This window comes from Lepisosteus oculatus, chromosome 14, assembly GCF_040954835.1.
Source record: "Lepisosteus oculatus isolate fLepOcu1 chromosome 14, fLepOcu1.hap2, whole genome shotgun sequence".
Taxonomy (NCBI): Eukaryota; Metazoa; Chordata; class Actinopteri; order Semionotiformes; family Lepisosteidae; genus Lepisosteus; species Lepisosteus oculatus.
Genome location: NC_090709.1, coordinates 33,518,313 through 33,539,316, shown reverse-complemented (window position 1 = coordinate 33,539,316; position 21,004 = coordinate 33,518,313). Strand labels below are relative to the sequence as shown.

The 21,004-nt window shown below is 42.8% G+C and overlaps 2 protein-coding genes and 1 non-coding gene across 4 annotated transcripts; all 3 read right to left on the bottom strand.

Annotated features, from left to right (window-relative positions):
- Positions 1-1,155: 1,155 nt before the first annotated feature.
- Positions 1,156-2,707, bottom strand: LOC138242352 (zona pellucida sperm-binding protein 3-like). Of its 2 annotated transcripts, XM_069197848.1 has the most exons (6): positions 2,460-2,707; positions 2,265-2,382; positions 1,966-2,066; positions 1,812-1,885; positions 1,462-1,644; positions 1,156-1,386 (listed from the first exon to the last, which is right to left on the bottom strand). In XM_069197848.1, the coding sequence occupies exons 1-6, from the start codon at positions 2,651-2,653 to the stop codon at positions 1,379-1,381; spliced, it is 678 nt and encodes a 225-aa protein (XP_069053949.1). In that variant the 5' UTR covers positions 2,654-2,707; the 3' UTR covers positions 1,156-1,378. The 2 variants fall into 2 exon arrangements, with proteins under 2 accessions (XP_069053949.1, XP_069053948.1); XM_069197847.1 differs by having other exon boundaries at positions 1,156-1,644.
- Positions 2,653-3,719, bottom strand: LOC138242554 (uncharacterized). The gene is made up of 3 exons (XM_069198089.1): positions 3,111-3,719; positions 2,894-3,009; positions 2,653-2,818 (listed from the first exon to the last, which is right to left on the bottom strand). The coding sequence occupies exons 1-3, from the start codon at positions 3,666-3,668 to the stop codon at positions 2,653-2,655; spliced, it is 840 nt and encodes a 279-aa protein (XP_069054190.1). The 5' UTR covers positions 3,669-3,719.
- A 7,408-nt stretch (positions 3,720-11,127) lies between these two features.
- trnar-ucu (transfer RNA arginine (anticodon UCU)) lies at positions 11,128-11,220 on the bottom strand. The gene is made up of 2 exons: positions 11,184-11,220; positions 11,128-11,163 (listed from the first exon to the last, which is right to left on the bottom strand). It is a non-coding gene; the product is annotated as a tRNA-Arg (tRNA).
- Between the last annotated feature and the right edge of the window lie 9,784 nt (positions 11,221-21,004).

The window sequence follows — 21,004 nt, the reverse complement described above, 5'->3', positions numbered from 1 at the left end:
ATAACCCATTGTCCTCAATATTAGAAATGAATCCTTGAGCACTGCTGTTGTACCAACGGTCCATAAAAGCCTAACATTACCCTTTCTTGCATAAATTGTAGAACATGCCGTCACATTTCAGTTGCACCTCAGTAGCAGTTTGATCTATTATCACCCTACTCCCCACCTCAGAACCTTCGCTCCTCTTATTCTGGTCTCCTAACTGTCCCCCAAGCCCATCTACACTGTATGAGTGACAAGGCCTTCTCCTGTTATGCCCCCAAGCTCTGGAACTCTCTCCCCAAGGATACCAGAGTCACCTTCCCTAAACTCCTTCAAATTCAGACTCAACGCCTTGTTCTGTAGAAGAGCCTTTACTGAACTGGTTCCAATCTTTACCCCTCTGCTTCTACTTTCCTTAGTACCACCATCCATGGTCTCCTCTGTCTATTGGAATTGTTTTATCCTGTGTGTTCTTACTGTAATTATTTCAAGTGCTTTGCGAAGCCACCTTTGGAACCATTATATAAAATAGTTTAGCCTAAATCCTTGAAACTTTAATAGGGCATTGCAGTAGGGCTAAAAATTAACAGTGTTAGTGGGCCAGCAGGATTTGTGCAAATTATAGGTAGTCACAACGGGAGACCAGGATTCACTTGAAATTCATGACATGGGACACTGAAACAGGGGAGAGGCTTTGTGTAGTAAGCGTTCAGTCTCAATCTACACAGTCTGTGCTGCTGGTAGAGGTGGTTGTGAACACTTGTCTTCCCAGTTAAGTGCTGGGATCTCCAATTTCAATCCTAATAGTTCCCGTGACTGTCCAATACTGTGAAACCAACACCCATAAGACAAGACCTCCAAGATTCTAACTGTACCTTTATTCACTGATGTTTGGGCACCAGAATTGTTCCTCTGCTAAGGAAGGGAAGGCCTACTTTACACCAAGCCCCTGTTGACAATCCCTTCCTTGTGTTTCTTTTAGTCAGTTTGTGCAGCCTAGAATAGGACATCAGATCTCACTCTTACTGGGCACTACAGTAGCAACTGACACTCCATAAGCACTACCCCTCTCGGAAACAGGAGGACTGCCAGTATATTGAACACCTCTGTCTCTCCCCCAGTAAAAAAGTCACAATGACCTGCCCAAGGAAGAGTGCGGCCATCTTCCCCCAGTACAACGCTTTATTACTCCAGCCATTTTCAGTCCTCATTGGCAGCAATATGGGAAGCATTCTTGAAAGGGGAACCCCCACAAATACTTCCCTTGAATTCCTCCACCCCATTCAAACCTATAAACCATAAAGAAACAAGGGCAGGCACACAGCTTTATTGAGATGTTGCCATTACAAGGCAAGTGGAGGCAGGAGAGTCACAAGGGCCAGGCTGGAGCCTTCATTCAGGCACCTGGGGAGGAAGGAGAACAATCCAGCTACACTGCAGGACACCACCCCTACAGGAGCTCCTCCTGCCAGACCCTACCTGTCCACTGGCCAACATCTCCAAAGTCCTCTGCTCCCTCCACATCCTCACTGGTGCTCTCAGCATCTTCACTGGAGCTCTGAGGGTCTCCTTCCTCATCCTCAGTCCAGTCAGCTCCCACATCCAGAGGAGCTTCTACTGGTGCCACAGACACCCGACTACTGGTCACCAGGCTCCTGGTACCTGTGGACAAGCAGCACCCAGGAGTGAGGGATCTGCTATACCCAGAAACCCACAGTCTACTCATCTAAACAGTCCCTTTGTCCAGCACGGGATCATTCCTCAGTTGTCCAAGCATGGTTGTCTCTTGGGCAGAGATGCATCCACAAGGGATAGAGAACCAGACCCACCTTCATTCCAACTGCCAGCACACCTGGACTCACAGCAGGCACAGACCTCATGGTCACCATACAGCTCCTCCCACCTGGAGGAGAGGAGGAGGACAGGTGAGGCCTAAACCTGGCATGTCCCAGAGAACCCTCAGCAGGCTCCTTGCAGAAGTACCTCTTCGCCTCCCTGTTGTAGGTGCAGGACTTGGTCCCTGGTGTTGCTTTAGCAGGAGCCACAGCCATGACACAGTGCATGTACAGCTCAGTCACTTCATGCTGCAAGAGGGAAAGTCACAGCATTAAGGGATCAAGGCCAATAGAGGGACAGAGAAGGACCTTCTGCCATCAGTGAAGGCAAGCTGGCAGCTCTAGGCACTAGAGCTGCCACAGTCTGGTTCACATCTAGATCATGGATGAAAAAGCAGACAATGGATCAGTAGAGCAGGAAGGCTGAGCAGCCTTTGAGAGCAGTACCTTCCTGGACAGCTTCTTCTGGAAGAGGAAGGCATCAATTGTGAAGCGGAGCACATCCTTCTGCTTGGAGGGGACAAACCTGGACAGGCAGCCATCTGCCTTGCTGTCCACCATGCACCTGGGGACAAGGACAAGGATGAACCCCTGCAGGCTCTCAGGGCTCCTGCCCACCTCCCCTCCCAGAAGGGGCCGTACCCCAAGTTGTCGATCACGGGGAAACGGGGCTGGGAGTGCTGGTCTGGTTTCTCCGTTACGTAACACGAGTGGATGTACAGCCTCTGCTCCGCTGTGGCAAAGTAGGCAGTGGCCTGGAAGTACATGGGCTGACCCAGGAAGTACTCATCCTTGGGAGAGAGCCGGACCCAGTGGGCTGGAGAGAGAGGCAGCATTACACCTGCACACAGCACCCCCTGCAGGCAGGTGGAGCCACTCGCTCAAGGAGCTTACAGTTGGTGGTGAGCTGGACAAAGCTGTGCTTGTTCTTCAGGTCCTTGAAGAAGGTCCTTCTCCTGGCCCACGTGGGGACATAGCCAACCTTGTAGGAGTAGTGGAACCTGCAGGACAGAGGGGATGAGGGGCTTCTGGACACTTTCCCAGCGGCTTCTCCGCAGCAGCAGAGCCCTGCCTACCTGTTGTAGGAGCACTTGACAGGCACAGAGAAGGGAATGAAGCGATGCACAGGCGCACTGGAGGAGGGCGGGGCATAGCGGAGAGTGTTGGAGTACACCAGGCGGCCCTGGACAACCTGCAAGGTCACAGAGGAAGGGATATTCCCAGGAAAGGCAACCCCGATACCGGCCCTACAGCTCACATCGATACACTGCCTGTAGATGAAGACCCGCTTACCGATCGCTCGGTGCCGCACTCGTGAAGCCCGTAGATGAAGTAGAAGTAACTGCGTGTGGTTCGGCTGACGCTGCAGTTGCCCAAGGTCACCTCCGATGGCCGACAGCTGAAGCCGAACAGGAGCCGACTGACCCTCACGTACATCCTGCTGGAGTCGCACCACACAGCCACTCCTCGGGTGCCCCCGATGGCCGGGCGAGCCGGCAGCCGCCCTCGCTGGGGAGGAAACAGGACGCTCTTGATGTAGGCGGGTAAGGGGCGGCTGCCGGCTTCGGGGTTCATCTTCTCCTTGTCGAAGTAGGGCGAGTACGCGTCTCTGGACACGGGAAGGCGGCGAAAGTCGGGAGCCAAGGACTGCGAGTCGTTCTCGCTTGCAGACAGGTCTTCGGAGGGCGCATCTGCCAGGTTCAAATCCTCCGACTGGGCTGCGTCTTCAGGAGCCGGGAGGTCGGCCTGGAGCGCTAATTCCCGAGAGTCCCAGCCAGCCGGTCCCGCGGAGATCAGTGCGGGGAGCCCGGCCCCTGCGCACAGGCACAGCACAAAGAGAAACGAGCGCATCGCCAAATTGACGTCCCGCTAAACTGCTACAGAAGTAAGACACTTAAACCACCAAACTGTGTTGAAGCAAGAGAGCATAAAGTGTGAACGCGGTGACTAGGTTTTTATACTAGCAGGACTATGCTACCACACACATGGTCGCACTGCCGCTCAATCAACACAATCAATTACACAAAGAGACCCGAATTGTTCTCAGCGTCTAATTAGAACCTGCTTCCAGTCTGAGGCGGGACTCCGTGAAGCCGCCTGAACACTTTCCCGTGTGTATCTGACCCCAGCGGAGGAGTTCCACGTAATTTCGACAGAATGAAATCATCCACACGTGTAAAATTTGCTCAGATTAATTTATTGTTCAATTCGTTTCTAATTTCCAAGGACAGTGTGTTAAACTCGCTGTCAGACAGAGTACGGAACATGCGACACGTCCGTCCACACTTTCTTTTATCGAGGGGGCTGTTCTATCAACACGTAATTTTACAATAATAATTTTACTAATTTTCATGTGTAATTGCATGTTATATTAAAATGTGTAATACAAGCATTTATTTGCTTCCCAGTAAATAAATACTGATCAGGTTTTGACATGTTCTGATAATAATTTGTCTGATTTCTCAGAGATTGCTTTTGCTTCGCAGCACTGAGAACCAATGGAAGCCCGTTTCCGCCAGGGAGTAAAAAAAAAACGCACTATGGTATCTCAGAATTGTGACTTAGAATCTCAGAATTGCGACCTAAAAACTCAGAATTTTGACTTTATATCTCACATTTGCGACTTCGAAATAGCCCCTATTTCATTGTCTGTCCTTTTCTTATTGTAACGGATTCGGGTTCTAGGGCTTGTGCCCTCGCCGCTCCCACCCTACTTCGTGCCTCACTGTATTGGCTTGAATCCAGGCCTTGCTAGCTGAGCTAAAGAACATTTTAGATATAAAGTCGGAGTTCTGAGTTACCAAGTCGCAATTTTGAGTTACTTAGTTGGAATTCTGCGATACCATAGCGCGTTTTTTTAACTCCCTGGCAGAAACGGGCTTTCATACATTTCAATTAGTCTGATCAGTGTAGGACAAGTTAATGTAGAACCATTGCTATGTCTGTCTCTTGTTTGTATATAAATGAATGTCTTTGACAACTTAATGTTAGTTTTTAATTTAGTTTTACGATGTAGGTCATGCGTTAACATATGCACAAGCATACAAAATGTCTCCCTCCTGATTCAGCTCATGCTCCATAGGAGAGAAGCGATTCCTCCTGCTTCTCGTACAATCATATTAGAACAGAAGCCCGTGTCGCCCAGCTCTGATTCAAGAGTGACTCGCATCTTCAGCCCTTTTTTTATTCGTGATCCTAATTTTCTTTAGTTATGATCAATATTGAACTTTTTCTAAATAAAACGACAATAATCAAACATACAAAGTATTAGGAGTTGACAGGGTGCCCCTTTGGAATAGTCGTCAGAAAATGTGAGAAAAGGAAAGTTACCTAAGCTCTCACACACAGCATTGGAGATTGGAATCTGATTGTAAAAAAAAAAAACTACCTGTCTCCCCTTCATTTAACGTTGCTGTTGTTTTTATTTTACATGTTGTTAGCATTTTAATGAATTGTTAAAAGATTGATACACAAATCGCTAAATAAGAAAACGTAAAAACCCAACTGTAAGCAATTGACCATTCATATTCCTGAATTTTAAATCCTTGTGTTTATCTGTGTCCAAGTGCCTGGTGCAGCTATTTTGAAAGCAGAGTCTATGATTTATTGCGGAAGCGCATTGTTGCCACCCAGGAAAAAAATCTTAATTAATAAATACCAAATTATCTCCTAATTACGATATAGCAACGATGTCATTTGTGTATATGAACAACCTGTTACATTTGCAATGGCAGTACCTACAGGCTATCGAAAGGTTTGCTGGCACTGTGGGTTTAGTTTTCCTGACAATGTGCATGCTGAGAAATGCGCACGGACTGACTTTCTTCTCGCAATGAAAATGTTACCGTTTGTACCTCATGTAAACACAGTTCTAACCATTACCACACTCATATATATCCTGAATCAAGAACGAATGTGACCTAGAATCCATTATACCGCTTCAAACTGAAAGTCAGATATGTAGTCTCAAAACTACATAACTCAGGATTTTTTTTCCCTTGATGGCAGCATTGGCTTCTGTTATTTAGATTCAACCACTGAAGAGGTTGGTTTTGTGTTTTTAGCTATTGAACATAACTGGTAAGTTTAAGTCAGTTCTTGTAACTCTTTCCGCTCGAAAGCGCTGTATTAATACCGGCACACCTGTCTCCACAGGAAATTTATTGCTGTTCCAAAACCAATGTACTGCAGCTTGTGGCCACGTGTTCCTGCTGTCAGCATGTGATACCATGTTCTTCCACCGCTAGAAATATTACTGCTCTAGTACAGGAGTAAAAAAAGAAACAAATGCAAACACCGTTTAGAAAAAACACACACGTCTCAGGCCTTAACTATGACAAGGATGGGATTTGAACCTAGACGAGCAGAGCACAGTGGATTAGCAATCCAATAAAAGACTCCTGTTTAATTTTCTTTTCGCTTGCTCGATTTGTAGTACGCACCTCAATCCTTACAACCGGCAAACAAAAGGGCTTCATGTGCCACAGCATTCTGCTGCAGGTACGGTTTGCACCATGTATTGGGCGAACCCGAATGAAATATTTCAAATATGTGAAGAATTTCATGAAACCTGAAAAAAGAAGATCACAGCCAATGTCAACAATTTAGAGCCTGTAGGTAGCTTCAACAGAACAAAACGATCTGAAGCCGCAATTCTTTCATAGAGTATTGTGACACTCTACGCTGTTGCTATTACTGCTATATCTGCTGCCGTTGCTTAAAACTCTACTCAGCGGGCAAGTTAGTTGTACAAGGAATAGACTACTTTGAGCCGTCCAAATTCCATTATGTGAATTTCAGCTTTTTTTTAATTAATAACAGCATTAGTAATACAATGCGTGCTCAGAAACGTTACTTATTAGCTTATGAAGCAATAGTGTTTCGACAATTTGCGGTCTTCAAAAAGTAAACGCTGAAGTTTTTATACTTCCTTGTGAGCAGATCACCTTTGATTTAGAAAAGGAAAACTTACTCCCCTGTTGCTTTCATTGCAATATCTGAATCGAGACCCAAGCGCTAAGAAAGCTGAAAAACGCAGAAGTCATAAACCCGATTTTAATTTAGATACACGTTTTCTAATGCAGCCTTCATTACAAGACAGTCTATTTCTCGAAAGCGTGTTATGTAAAAAAGAGAAAAACGAAAATATGTGGATGACAATATTTAAAAGCTGAAGATTTTACTTTTGAGAAATTGTCATTTTATGTATCTAGACGCTTTTCAACCACTGCTTTTAGAACTTTGCTGTGCTTCCTGAATCATTTTCAGTGTTATAAACTGGGTGTGGAAGTAGCGATCACTTTGTAGAGCAGTTGATAGACTGGAGCTGTTCAGACTACTCTTCTTATTTCTCAAATGCTTCCATCATTTTTCTTTCACACTAGGACGCGAGTGTGCACATGTGTTTGGTTTTCGTTTCACTGATTCTCATTGAAGATTTGTGAATTAAGGAGGAAAAATCAGTTGCTTGGGAAAGCAGAAGGTTTGGTTCTCAACGATCTTGAAGACACGCCCATGTAGTGCAGCGTGTGATATTTGTACTATAAAAGACCAAGTGCTCAAAGTGACGTCTGCGTTTACCGTTTAGACTTTTCATCTCGGGCACACTTTTAGAAAGCAAAGATAGAGCAGTTGTGTTGAATCACACTATGACAGCTGTCAGCAGAGTGGCGCAGCGGAAGCGTGCTGGGCCCATAACCCAGAGGTCGATGGATCGAAACCATCCTCTGCTATACACACCGTCAGTCTAATGAAGTGAATTTAAACTGATTTTTTTCTCTCGTGTGTGTGCAAGCTTCACACTTACTGTATTCGTTAATCTTTACCAATAGCAGATGCCCAAATGTATCTTTGGTTGTTCTGCGATCCTTCATAGTTTCCTCAATTCCTTCAAATGAACATCCATATCAAAGCATATATATATATATTACAATTAAGGTACATATTAAAAATATCAACACACATTTCTATAATGCTCATTTAATAATGATTGTCAAGGATTGTCAAGTTCTCCAACAAATCTGTGTTCTAATTTTAAAATAAATAAATGAATTCTCCCAACAGCCAGTTAAAGAAAAATTCCACACGTGAGGATGGTTTTCTTGGACATTGACTTAGGTACTGAATTGTTTACTTGTTTTAGTTGCACACGAGTAAAACACGAAGATTTCCTGCAACATTCAAGAGGGTTTGCAAAGAAATCCCTTCAATTTTTAGCGGAGATTATGTTTACATCATCACAATCTGAAGCACGTCCCTGAGTGCGTTTGACCCACCAGCCCTTTGTTTAACAGCTGCAGAGGGACACATTCCCGTTGCTTTTCACAAATCACTGGCATTTTTTTGCAGCATTTCTTCTGTCCTGAGAAGCAAGATTTGTATTTTATCTTTCAGAAGTTGTATGAATTTCTTGAAGTTCAAAAACAACTTGTTCCTGAAAAGAAATGAACACTTGCTTCAAAGTAAATCAAGACGTATGTGTCTCTTGCTGTGTGTGCTCTTATCTGTCCATATCTCTCTCCTCTTCTCTCTGGCAGTCTGTGTAGAGTATCTGAAGGGGATGTAACACCACTTGGAAAAGAAGAAAAATTCTCAGGAAAATTCTCAGGCAGAATAAAAAATCATTATTCTTTTCTCAGTCAGATTCACAGCTCAGACTCACACTCAGACAGGATCTCAACTCCGTACTGCTCTCTATCCTCACAATCCAGAACCAGAAGATATTCAGACAATCAGTGCTGCTACATGAACAATATCAGACAGAACAGCCTGGACTCATGTCACATTTCCCCCTTTTATCCTTCCTCCCAGCCCTCTTAGAGACATAGAAGAGCTCCTGGTTCTCCTCTCTGTGAACTGGGCTCAGGGGTCACTGATCTGGCAGTTGTGGGCTCTGTTCCAGGTCGAAAGCAAGAAGGTTCTATTAACGCTTTCCAGGACTTCCAGCCCTTCAGTATTACTTTCTTTACTGTATGTCAGCCTCCCAAAATGTTTATAAATGTTTTATAACACACATGAGTGTGGAATTATCTTATTATTTATATATAGTATTTATGTAATAAACACCAGTAGTGACAATACGATCAGTATATTGATTATTTGTAGCCGATGGTCCGATGGTCGTGTCTACAATAGTGACCATTTGACCAGTCTGTAGCTCTGGGCAGTGGGACTCAGATCACACAGAAGACCTGTCTGTGTGTGATTCCACACCAGCCCTGGGATTCAGCTACTCTCACAAATGTCTCACAGACTGTCTTATAAATTTACAATTAGATGAAGTCATGTAACAGTTTTACAGATAATTTAAATAATCAGACAGCAGTTTTGGCAGTGGATACATCTCCACATGGGGGAAAGAGACAGTAAAATAGTAAGGAAAATACAAAAGAAGAAACTGAAATATATGCGCTCACTGTAAAGTACGAAGAGGTGGTCAGACAAGCAAAACAGCTTTGCGGATAATGTGAAGTGACATTGTTTTGTGTCAATCAGCTCACGGATTCAGCTTCATGTGCCTTAAGCTGTGCATGCCTTCATGAAGACTCTCTTTAAGATGATTGCACCTTTCATTGTCAAATCGCCTTCTTTGGATACAAAAGTTGCACCAATACTAAGAGAAAGGATGAGGAATGGCTTTTATCAAGCGATTGCAGTGTTTGTTTGACTGAGGATCCTTGTGTGCTGAACTGGCCTCTGGAGAAGTGTAGTGCAGTAAAACAGAAGGTTTGTGTCACTCAAGATTGTTACAGAACAGAACAATACAATTACAATACTTTTGTGAGAGTAAATATTACTGGTGCATCACAGTTCTTATAATGGTGAAAACAGGAGCACCTTCTCTACATTTTTGACTGAAGTATTTAAACGGAAAGAAATACTATCACTATGCAATTCATAAATGCAATTGAGCTCCTATAAAAGTTCTAGTCTGATGAAACAATGTATAGAATTAGGTGACAATATCGGAATTCATTCAAATGCACAAGATTAATTTTCAGCAACAAAAAAAGTGCTCGGAAATATTTTACATATTACAAAAGCATTTATTCTTTTCCTCTCCTACCAGCCCTTACAAGTCACCCAGTTTTTAGTTTAGAGCTGGATTTAAGCTCCAGTCTCTTTGAGGGTTGAGTTGGAATCCCACAGCTGCCAAATATCTCCAACTATCTCAGTGTTAAGAAGCAAAAAAACTCACATTTGCTGCAGAAGGAACAGGAGAATCGTGCCATTCAGCCTTATAGCGTGATGTCATTTTCTCATTCTCATTTTTAGATGCTTGTGATCGAATCTATGATCCTTATGAGTGTGGTCACCCTCCATAAAGGTAGCACAGATACAACGTGCCACGTTTTCAGAGAATCACATTAATTACAGGTCAGAAGAAGGCGACAAAGTGTCCGCTAGGCAGTTCAGCGATTTCAATGGTGTTCTCTGTTGTTTAGGTCCAGAATGACACCCGTTACAACCAGGAAACACACAGTGTCAGGCATCAAAAAGACTTCCCAAAACCCTGATCCTCTCCTTGATCCGGTGATGGCATCCAGACATTTCCTGCAACACAGCCAGGATATGGTCTTCAACAACACGAGTGAAAAGCTAATTCCCAACCTTTGCAATCCTTTGCAAAGAAGGACCGCATGTGCTCAGTGTTAAATGCACTGTTCATTATTAATAATAATAATAATCTTTACATCATATAGCACTTTTAAAGGTGGCTTTTCAAAGCACTTTACAGAATGACAACAATAAAGTTAAAAAAATACACAAGATAAGCAGGATGAGAATACACAGTTAGAGGAGACAATAGATGGTGGTATTAAATACAGTAGGAACAGAGGGGTAAAGAATAGTGCATTAAAAGCTCTTCTAAAGAAGAGGGTTTTGAGTCTGGATTTGAAGGAGTTTAGAGAAGGTGACTGATATCCTTGGGGATAAAGATCCAGAGCTTTGGGGCAAAACAGGAGAAGGCCCTGTCACCCATAGAGTGTAGTCCAGATGGACTGGGGGACAGATAGGAAAACACAATTAGAAGAGCGAAGGTTGTGAGGTGGGGAGTAAGGCGATAACCCAGACAGGTACTGAGGTGCCAAGCCATGGAGAGCCTTATAGCTGAGCTTGAGGATTTTGAAGTTGACAGGAAGCCAGTGCAAGGACTCCAGGACAGGAGTGATGTGATCACAGTCCAGTGCCAATTTCTTTCTTGTGGCTGCTGGTTCATTTTCAACTGTGGACTCTTAAGAAGTCCTGTATTTGACTTGATCAACACCAATCCCCAGAGGATTTCGAAAGGTTCAATAAAAGTGATACATGACTCTGGTGGGACTCGAACCCACAACCTTTGAATGACTTAATTCTATCAAGGCCTAGAAGTCCAACGCGCTTTCCATTGCGCCACAGAGCCAGCTGTATGAAAAAGTGTTTGCCCCCTTCCTGATTTCTTATTTTTTTGCATGTTTGTCACACTGAAAGTTTTAGATCATCAAACAAATTGAAATATTAGACAAAGATAACACAAGTAAACACAAAATGCAGTTTTTAAATGAAGGTTTTTATTATTAAGGGAAAAATTAAACCTACATGGCCCTGTGTGAAAAAGTGATTGAGATTTATCAGTCTGGAAAAGTTTATAAAGCCATTTCTAAAGACCAAAATTACCCCAAGAGCACAGCGAAGACTCATCCAAGAGGTCACAAAAAACCCCACAACAACATCCAAAGAACTGCAGGCTTCACTTGCCTCAGTTAAGGTCAGTGTTCATGACTCCACCATAAGAAAGAGACTGGGCAAAAATGGCCTGCATGTCAGAATTCCAAGACGAAAACCACTGATGAGCCAGAAAACATCTTGATGACCCCCAAGACTTTTGGGAAAATACTCTGTGGACTGACGAGAAAAAAGTTGAACTTTTTGGAAGGTGTGTGTCCCATTACATCTGGCGTAAAAGTAACACAGCATTTCAGAAAAGGAACATCATACCAACAGTAAAATATGGTGGTGGTAGTGTGATGGTCTGGGGCTGTTTTGCTGCTTCAGGACCTGGAAGACTTGCTGTGGTAAATGGAACCATGAATTCTGCTGTCAACAAAAAATCGTGAAGGAGAATGTCTGGCCATCTGTTCGTGACCTCAAGCTGAAGCGCACTTGGGTTCTGCAGCAGGACAATGATCCAAAGCGGGCAAACTTCTATGCCCACTTTGATGCTCTGAACACGGGCAATGCTGAGAAGACCCCAAGTGTGCAGGGCGAGTTTGTTCTGAAACTCTCAGAGCAGGACGTGCAGAAGACTCTGAGCAGGGTGAAAATCCATAAGGCTGCAGGGCCTGATGGGATACCACCTCACGTCCTGAGGACATGTGCAGCCCAGCTGACCACAGTGTTTACGGACATCTTTAACTCCTCCCTGTCACAGTCCATGGTCCCCACCTGCTTTAAAAATAACACTATTGTTCCAACCCCCAAAAAGACAAAAGTGACATGCCTGAATGATTACTGCCCAGTAGCATTAACATCTGTGGTGATGAAATGCCTGGAGAAGCTGGTGTTGTCACACATCAACTCCTCCATCACAGAGTCCCTGGACCCCTTGCAGTTCGCCTACCAGAACAACAGATCAGTGGATGATGCTGTCTCCCTGGCTCTGCGTACAACCTTGGAACACCTGGACACTAAGAACTCGTATGTGAGAATGCTGTTTGTGGACTACGGTTCAGCATTCAATTCCATCATACCCAGTCAACTGGTGACAAAGCTCAGGGGATTAGGTCTGTGCAACTCTGTCTGCAACTGGCTGCTGGACTTTCTTATCGAGAGACCACAGGTGGTGCGGATAGGCAATAAAACATCAACACCACTCACCCTGAGCACTGGAACCCCACAAGGCTGCTGTCTGAGTCCAAGGTTGTACTCCCTATTTACTCACGACTGCACAGCAAGACACAGCAACAACCGCATCATTAAGTTTGCCGATGACACCACTATAATAGGACTGATCAGTGATGATGACAAGTCCACTTACAGGGATGAAGTTGTACAGCTGCTTAGGTGGTGTCATAGCAATAACCTGGACTTGAACATAAAGAAAACGAAAGAGCTAATAGTGGACTTTCGGAGACACAGGCCATACACTCACAGCCCACTCAGTATTGATGGAACGGAAGTGGAAACAGTCACCAGCTTTAGGTTTTTGGGAATTCACATCTCTAAAGATCTAACCTGGACTGTGAACACTGACTCTATCATGAAGAAGGCTCAGCAGCGCCTTTATTTCTTGAGGTGCCTCAATTGATGGGGGATGCCAATACATGTGTTGGTGAACTTCTACTGCTGCACCATCGAGAGCATCCTCACCAACGGGATCACTGTGTTGTATGGTAACACCTCTTCGCGAGAAAGAAAGGCACTACAGAGAATGGTCAATATGGCCCAGAAGATCATCGGCTGCGGTCTCAACGAGATTAAACAGCTCTATGAGGACTGCTGCCGTGGTAGAATTCTGGCCATCACAGAGGACAGTCACCACCCCGGGCATGAGCTCTTCACCCCACTGCCCTCAGGCAAGAGATATAAGAGCATACGGACACTTAACACTAGATTCTTCAATAGCTTCTATCCACAAGCAGTGAGACTGGCGAACAAATTTAGCCATCCCCCTCGGACCACACCTACACCATCACCATCTACCTCTTTATGATTTCTTATCTATTGCACATCTCCAGTCATTGTTTACACGTCTGTATTGTTTACATTCAAACTGTCTACATGTTTACTTGCACATTGTCTATTGTTTGTTTGTACATTGTCTTGATGCACTGTTTGCACTTTGTCTTGTTTTTTACACTTGTTTTACAATCGAGAGACTTTCTGTAAGTAAGAATTCCATTGTACCAGTACCGGTTACATATGGCAATAAAGTTCAAGTTCAAGTTCAAAACACACCGGCAAGTCCACCTCTGAATGGCTTAAGAAAAACAAAATGAAGACTTTGGAGTGGCCTAGTCAAAGTCCTGACCTGAATCTGATTGAGATGTTGTGGCATGACCTTAAAAAAGCGGTTAAGGCTCGAAAACCCTCCAATGTGGCTGAATTACAACAATTCTGCAAAGATGAGTGGGCCAAAATTCCTCCACAGCATTGTAAAAGACTCATTGCCAGTTATCGTAAACGCTTGATTGCAGTTGTTGCTTCTAAGGGTGGCCCAACCAGTTATTAGGTTTAACTAAATGTTATCCACAACTTCAAACACCTGTGAGAAACGGGCAACTGCAGTGTTTCGCCTGCTGGCTCCACAGATAATCCTTTTTTGAAGTTTAAGGAGAGGATTTCTTTGTCAATTCAATTAAACGTTTCAGAAATGCTGAACTATTGATGTGTTTCACACGCAGCACAGGCTCTCCTTTGCTTACAAATATTTTTTTTACACCAATTTACTCAACTACGATTTTGCTGAGCATTTTGTTTGCTTGCTTCCTATTGTATACTGCTCTGATTTCTGTATTGTTCAATTTCCCTGTTGATTTTAATTTCTTGTTTTCTAAGACAATCAGACCAGCTGTTCTGACCTTACCCTGCACTGGAGCCACTCTTTTCTTTCCAAAGGCGTGGAGAGAGATACTACTGCAGGTAACACCCCATGAGAAACATCATGAGTTTCTGGAAAAGCTCTCTACCTGCCCGCTCCCCACACTGACGTGTGTGAGCAGGGATTTAAAGGGACATTCTGAAGTGTAGAAACATTTTATCGTTACATACTTTTTCTGTGCAGTTAGTTCTCCTTCAACTCCGCCCGACAACAGAGGTCGTTTTTAATACAGGAGTAAAGGCACACTGCACATCTGCAAAACATCACGTTAAGGTTTAGGGAGAGCGACATCAGTGATTGGAAGGTACAGATGCAGCCATTCAAAGTGCGCAGTAAAGACACATACCGGAGGTAATTGGCTACGGCGTCGCGCATTGTGACGCGCGATGACGCAAAATACCGCGGTACGTGATTGGTTGACCGACAGGGGCACTCGTAGTCCGTTGGTCGGTCGTAGAAAGATTTACAGTAAATGTCTTTACTGTGCCCATTTTAGCATTGAATATTCATATGGAATTTTACCACTGAAGGGAAATCTTAGTACCTGAGCATAAAAAGAATAGGAGCATACTGTAACGCGTGTGAAGGCCATAAACGATATTAATTTTGGAACATAAACATACAGTATATGGCTGGTCTCTATACTTTAAATATAAAATACACACCAGTATTCCATTTCTCCTTAAACATTTTAAGCTTCGAAGTCTTTAACTAATGTGATACTGGAGTCAACAAGCATACTTTTAGAATTTGATTAAAAGGGAATATAATATGGAATCGCGTATCTAAAGAAATTAATAACGATATAATTATATTCATGTACCGCAACACAAGAATAGTACACGCTGTACATTGTCTATTGATAATGTTTCTGTAGTGCTTTTTCAGCACTCTCCATGTGACCTTGCCGGTGGCACTGTGGGTTAGGCTCCTGACTCCTACCTCACATGCTGTGTGTTTGAATCCTGCTGGAGTCATGACTTTTTTTTCAACAAACATTTCTTTGAAAAAATAAAACATTTCCCTGGGTCAGAGATTAAATAAAACCTCACTCGCACCAAACAAATTTATATTTCTATTATATTTATATTTCGAATTTAAGTCATTTTAATAACAATGAATAGGCACCTATGCATTACAATATAAACATTTATATTGATTTAAATCGCGTTTTGATTTAAATCGCAAACGCGGGTTTAAATATATGTGTTTTTTGATTCACAAATAGACAAATGCAACATAAATTGATATCTTTGTCTTCTAAGTATCTTAATAAACTTTCAGCATAGCTTTCTCCCCGTTTAGATGTATTTTTCTTGGGATCTTGGGATCAAACATGGAAAGATTAGATTGTAATCGTTTTTATTTTTTAAATACATTTTAGAAAAGTGTAATCTATACTAAAAAGTTGTACACCACCTGCTATAAAGATATATATTGTAATACTTTTGGGTTCGGATAGGACAGACACAAGAACTCAGACTTGCGGAGTTAAAGCAAGTTAAAGCCTTGATTTTATATATCACCTTTAAAAGTGGCATCTCAAAGCAAAGTAAATACCCAACACTGATTGTACCCATCTGTCATGCTAATAAAGTACCTTGAATTGAATTGAGAGAGAGAGAGAAGGGGAGGGCGAGCAAGCGAGAGAGCACAGCCAGGACAGACAGGCAAATAAGATACACTCCATAGACATTCACAACAGCGACATATCATAAAACATTTGCACATATAGTTAAATTATTATTCGTTTTTCAGGAAGTTAAAAAAAACACTTGAATTACTTATCCAGTCTCTCGAAATAAAATTATTTTTCAAGCAATGCAACTAACGTCAGGCAATGTGTTTTTTTTAATCCAACATTGAGAGCCACATCTTAAATCTTGTCAGTCAGCTCTTTTTTCTCTATTTGAATTGTGGCGATTCCAACAACCTGGGATAGCAAGTGGTCTCAAAGTCACCGAGCTCACAGACCTTTCACAACAGATGACAATTCCCTTAGTCCTTCCTTAGTCTTCCTGAAATTGTCAGATTATGAGTGAACAAAAGCATTTTATTAAAAATTTAATACAAATTATTTTTTTAATCGCGTATCTAAGGAAATAGCAGTATAACCTTGTTCATGCAGTGGCATGTTACATTATTAATTTGGGTGTCTCCTCTTGCCAGAAAGCTGTAAATTGCATTTTGAGTGCGGTTTTTGACTTTTTTTTAATTGCAACCCATAAATAAAGCTGATACTGTTTAGACTTTTAATTATTTTAAACTGTATTACAGCAGCACAATGCAACGTAAATTGCAAAAATGCACTTGGAATCTGTCCAAGCCCTGATTTGTCAGGCATTTTCTTTTACTGTAACGGACATAAAAACTCCCTTGCTTTTAACAGAGCGTTTCATAATTTCTAACTAAGAAAATTATTTAAACTGCTACACTTATCATTCAACCAGAGCTCGAAATATTACAAGGATCCTCAAGAGCACAGCAAAGACTGTATTAAAAGTATACTAGTGACAAACTATCTTTTTTTCTTTATTAGCATGATCTTTTTTTCTGATACGGGGAAAATCTGATCATGTTTCTCTCTAACAATAAAAAAAACATTATTTTACATATCACCTTTATGTGATATCACCTTAAGGACAGCACATACAAGTGTTAATTGCACAATGGACCGCGCAAATCAATTTAAAATAGTCTTCTTTAGGTGTGAGGGCAGGAGTGGATCGCAGAAGGCATAATCAGCAAATTAGGAAAACAAAGAACAGGACAGGTGAGACGTGTATCCAGAGAGCGGGTGATCAGAAAAAGGAACAGCTGTTATGCCCAGGTTTTACGCTCTCTCTGCTGAATGAATAAAAGCATTTTATTAAAAACGCGTTTGCGTTTGTCTGGGTATTTACTATGTAATCTGTGGTTTCCATCTACTTTATTGCTTTGAGATGCCACTTTTAAAGGTGATATGTAAAATAAAGTTTTTTATTATTGTTATAGAGAAACATGATCAGATTTTCCCTGGTTCAGAAAAAAGATGATTAAAATCTGTAATCTTTCCACTTGTATGTCATTGGAAAATACAATAAGTTTCTGCTTTGTGTAAGGATGGTATCAAAAAGTAATCTAACTGGTGAGAAAGCTGTGCTGCTAAAAGCGCTTTACAGGATAAAAACAATAACAACAATAGTGTTAGGCTGGGCAAACGATTTTTTTATAGAAATACAAAATGAGATATAATGATTTGTTCCGGCTAAGACATTATCAAGTACAACCCCCCTCTCTGCGGGCGATGAATTAAACCGGTTTCACAGGTATTTTCAAAGTAGAAGGGGGCAAGCTTTCCAGCGAAAGACACCTCCCCCCTCCAAAAGTACATTACTTACTAGTTAAGAAAGCTAGGCTCCTCAATGAAATCGCTTTAACATGCTAATGCGTTGGTGTAACAGTCCGGGCGTGGCAAGCTTCTAATGTCAACCCGACTACGGCAAAAGGAACCATTCTTTCATTGGAAGACAATGAACATATTCTAGCCCTAACTGAATAAATAGCAAACATGGTTTACATAAAATACATTTTCCAAGAAAGTTTAGCCTTTGTCACTAATGAAACCACTAAATAAAGACATAAATATAGAAATCTTAAGATTTTAAAAATACATGACTTTGCTAAAATTTATTTAAAAATAAAAACGATTACAAACGCCAGCGGAGAGAGAGAACAGGGGAGGGATGTTGGTTTTGCATAAGGGGCAGGGCTATGGAAATGAGGTCTATTTGGGAATGTGGAGTTACATGTTCTGGTTGTTTGTGAATTATCGTTGTTGAGTATAGAGTGTTGAGGTATTGATTTTGTGTAATGCTTTATGTTGAAAATTAACTCTTAGGAATTAAATTGATATCAACTGGTTGGGATAACAATTGAATTCTCGAGCAGTAATGCAGTGAAGTTGAATACTCATCCAATCTCTGGGGATTCAGATCTTCTGCGGGCACAAAGACACAGTTTCAGGCTGTTGCTGTCCAATCCGCACTCTCTGGCTCGGTGCCAAGCTGTGCTGTGCGGCTTGCGACGGTGCACTGCTGATGCTCACTGACCGGCTAGTTAGTGTTGGCTGAAACTAGCAAGAGTTTGTGCACAGGAGAAAAGATGACTGTGGGTCCCAGCAAGTCAGAAAGAGGACCGGTTCGTTTCTGATGAAGAGCTAGTTCTGAATAGTGATTCAGCTGTCCACAGTTCCAACCTGTTCACGAGGATTGCTGCTGGTGCTAACCTCGGGTGGATCCTCTGGTTACTCTCTTGCAACCTCAGCTCTAGACTCTTAGAACAAAGGAAAGTTCTGGCACTCGGACACACTGGCCATTCCATGGTTGTCATGGCTGAGTCTCAGGATGGTCAGGAGGCGCGCTGCGAGAATGTCATGCCCTTGGGAGCCTTCTGCTCCTGGGCCACCCTGCCCTGGAATTCTCCTTTGAATTCCCTTTAGAAAAGTCCAAAGAATTCCACTGGAACTCTGTGTTGCCTGTTTCTACCTGGAGGAACTTCAGCTCGTTCATTGGCTGAAAGTTCCATGGGCATCAGAGTCCCACGTGGGTTACTCGGCCCTACCAGTCCCTGATTGGTTGATCAAGGTGAGATATGAGTCACTTACTCCTGACACTTAGGAATGCAGTCCAGATGTCCATCTGGCACTCCCTAGACAGATAGGCGTCAATGGATGACCATTGATCATGATAGCCAGGCTTAGCTAAGTGCATCCTCCTTTGGGAGCTGTCCCTTATCAAAAGAAAACATCTTTAAATCAGCCTGCATGAAAAGCTTCTCTGTGGCTGCACCACAGAGATGAACAGAGAGATGAGGCCTCATTTGGGAAAGCACATCAACACTTAATTCTGTCTTATTAACAAGCATTGCCACTACATATCCCCCCTTTTTGAAGGTCACGAGGTCCTGAGGCGTTGTTGCCTTCAAAACAAAACAAAGTTAAGTGATGTCCCTTGTCATTAGAACATTAACCTTAAATGTCCACATTACTCCTCGAGAATTCATACCGGAACCAGCATTGGGAACAAACAGGATGAATAACATCTGGAGTATGTATAAACACGGTAGGAGACATAATCTTCAGTCTAGGAATTACACATCAGGAAGTTCACTGTCAATATCTGATACCTCTGTAGTAGATATTTGGGGAGAAGTCACTTCTTTTCTTTTGACATGCTACCTTTGACTCATTCATGCTACCCAGAGTACATCTTGATGTGAGAGTACAGCATTCAGAGTCCATCCAGTCATGATCCAGCTACCCGGCAGTAGTGTTACAATAACAATGGTTCCTGTTCCCAGTCCCCCGATAAACCACAACTGGATAGATCAATGGATAGATCCCACATTGTATTATTATTATTTCGAGACAGGCTCACTATTTGTTCCTCAGGCTGGGACAGGAGATCCCACACTGAATTATTATTATTGAGAGACAGGCTTCCTCTCTGGTCCTCAAGCTGAGACAGGACATCACATACTGTATTATTACTGATTGACAGCCTCACTGTTCCTCAGGCTGGGACAGGAGATCACACACGGTATTAATATTATTGAGAGACGGGCTCATTGTCTGTTCCTCTGGCTGGGACATGGGATCACACAGTGTATTATTATTATTGAGAGACAGGCTCACTGTCTGTTCCTCAGGCTGGGACAGAGGATCACACACTGTATTATTATTATTTAGAGACAGGCTCACTGTCTGTTCCTCAGAGTTGGACAGGAGATCCCACACTGAATTATTATTATAGAGAGACAGGCTCACTGTATGTTCCCCAGGCTGGGTCAGGAGCTCACACAGTATTATTATTATTGAGAGACAGGCTCACTGTCTGTTCCCCAGGCTGGGACAGGAGATAACACTGTATTATTATTGAGAGACAGGCTCACTGTCTATTCCTCAGGCTTGGACAGTAGATCACACTGTATTATTATTATTTTGAGACAGGCTCACTGTTTGTTCCTAAGGCTGGGACAGGAGATCACACGCTGTATTATTATTATTGAGAGAGAGGCTCACTGTCTGTTCATCAGACTGGGACAGGAGATCCCACACTGAATTATTATTATTGAGAGACAGGCTCACTGTCTGTTCCTCTGGCTGGGACAGGACATCACATAATATATTATTATTGATTGACAGGCTCATTGTTCCTCAGGCTGGGACAGGAGATCACACATTGTATTGTTATTATTGAGAGACAGGCTCACTGTCTGTTCCTCTGGCTGGGACAGGGGATCACACAGTGTATTATTATTATTGACAAACAGTCTCACTGTCTGTTCCTCAGGCTGGGACAAAGGATCACACAGTGTATTATTATTATATAGAGACTCACTGTTCCTCACTGTTCCTCAGGCTGGGACAGGAGATAACACACTGTATTATTATTATTGAGAGACAGGCTCACTGTCTGTTCCTCTGGCTGGGACAGGGGATCACACACTGCATTATTTTTATTGAGAGACAGGCTCACTGTCTGTTCCTCAGGCTGGGACAGAGGATCACACACTGGATTATTATTGAGAGACAGGCTCACTCTCTGTTCCTCAGACTAGGACAGGA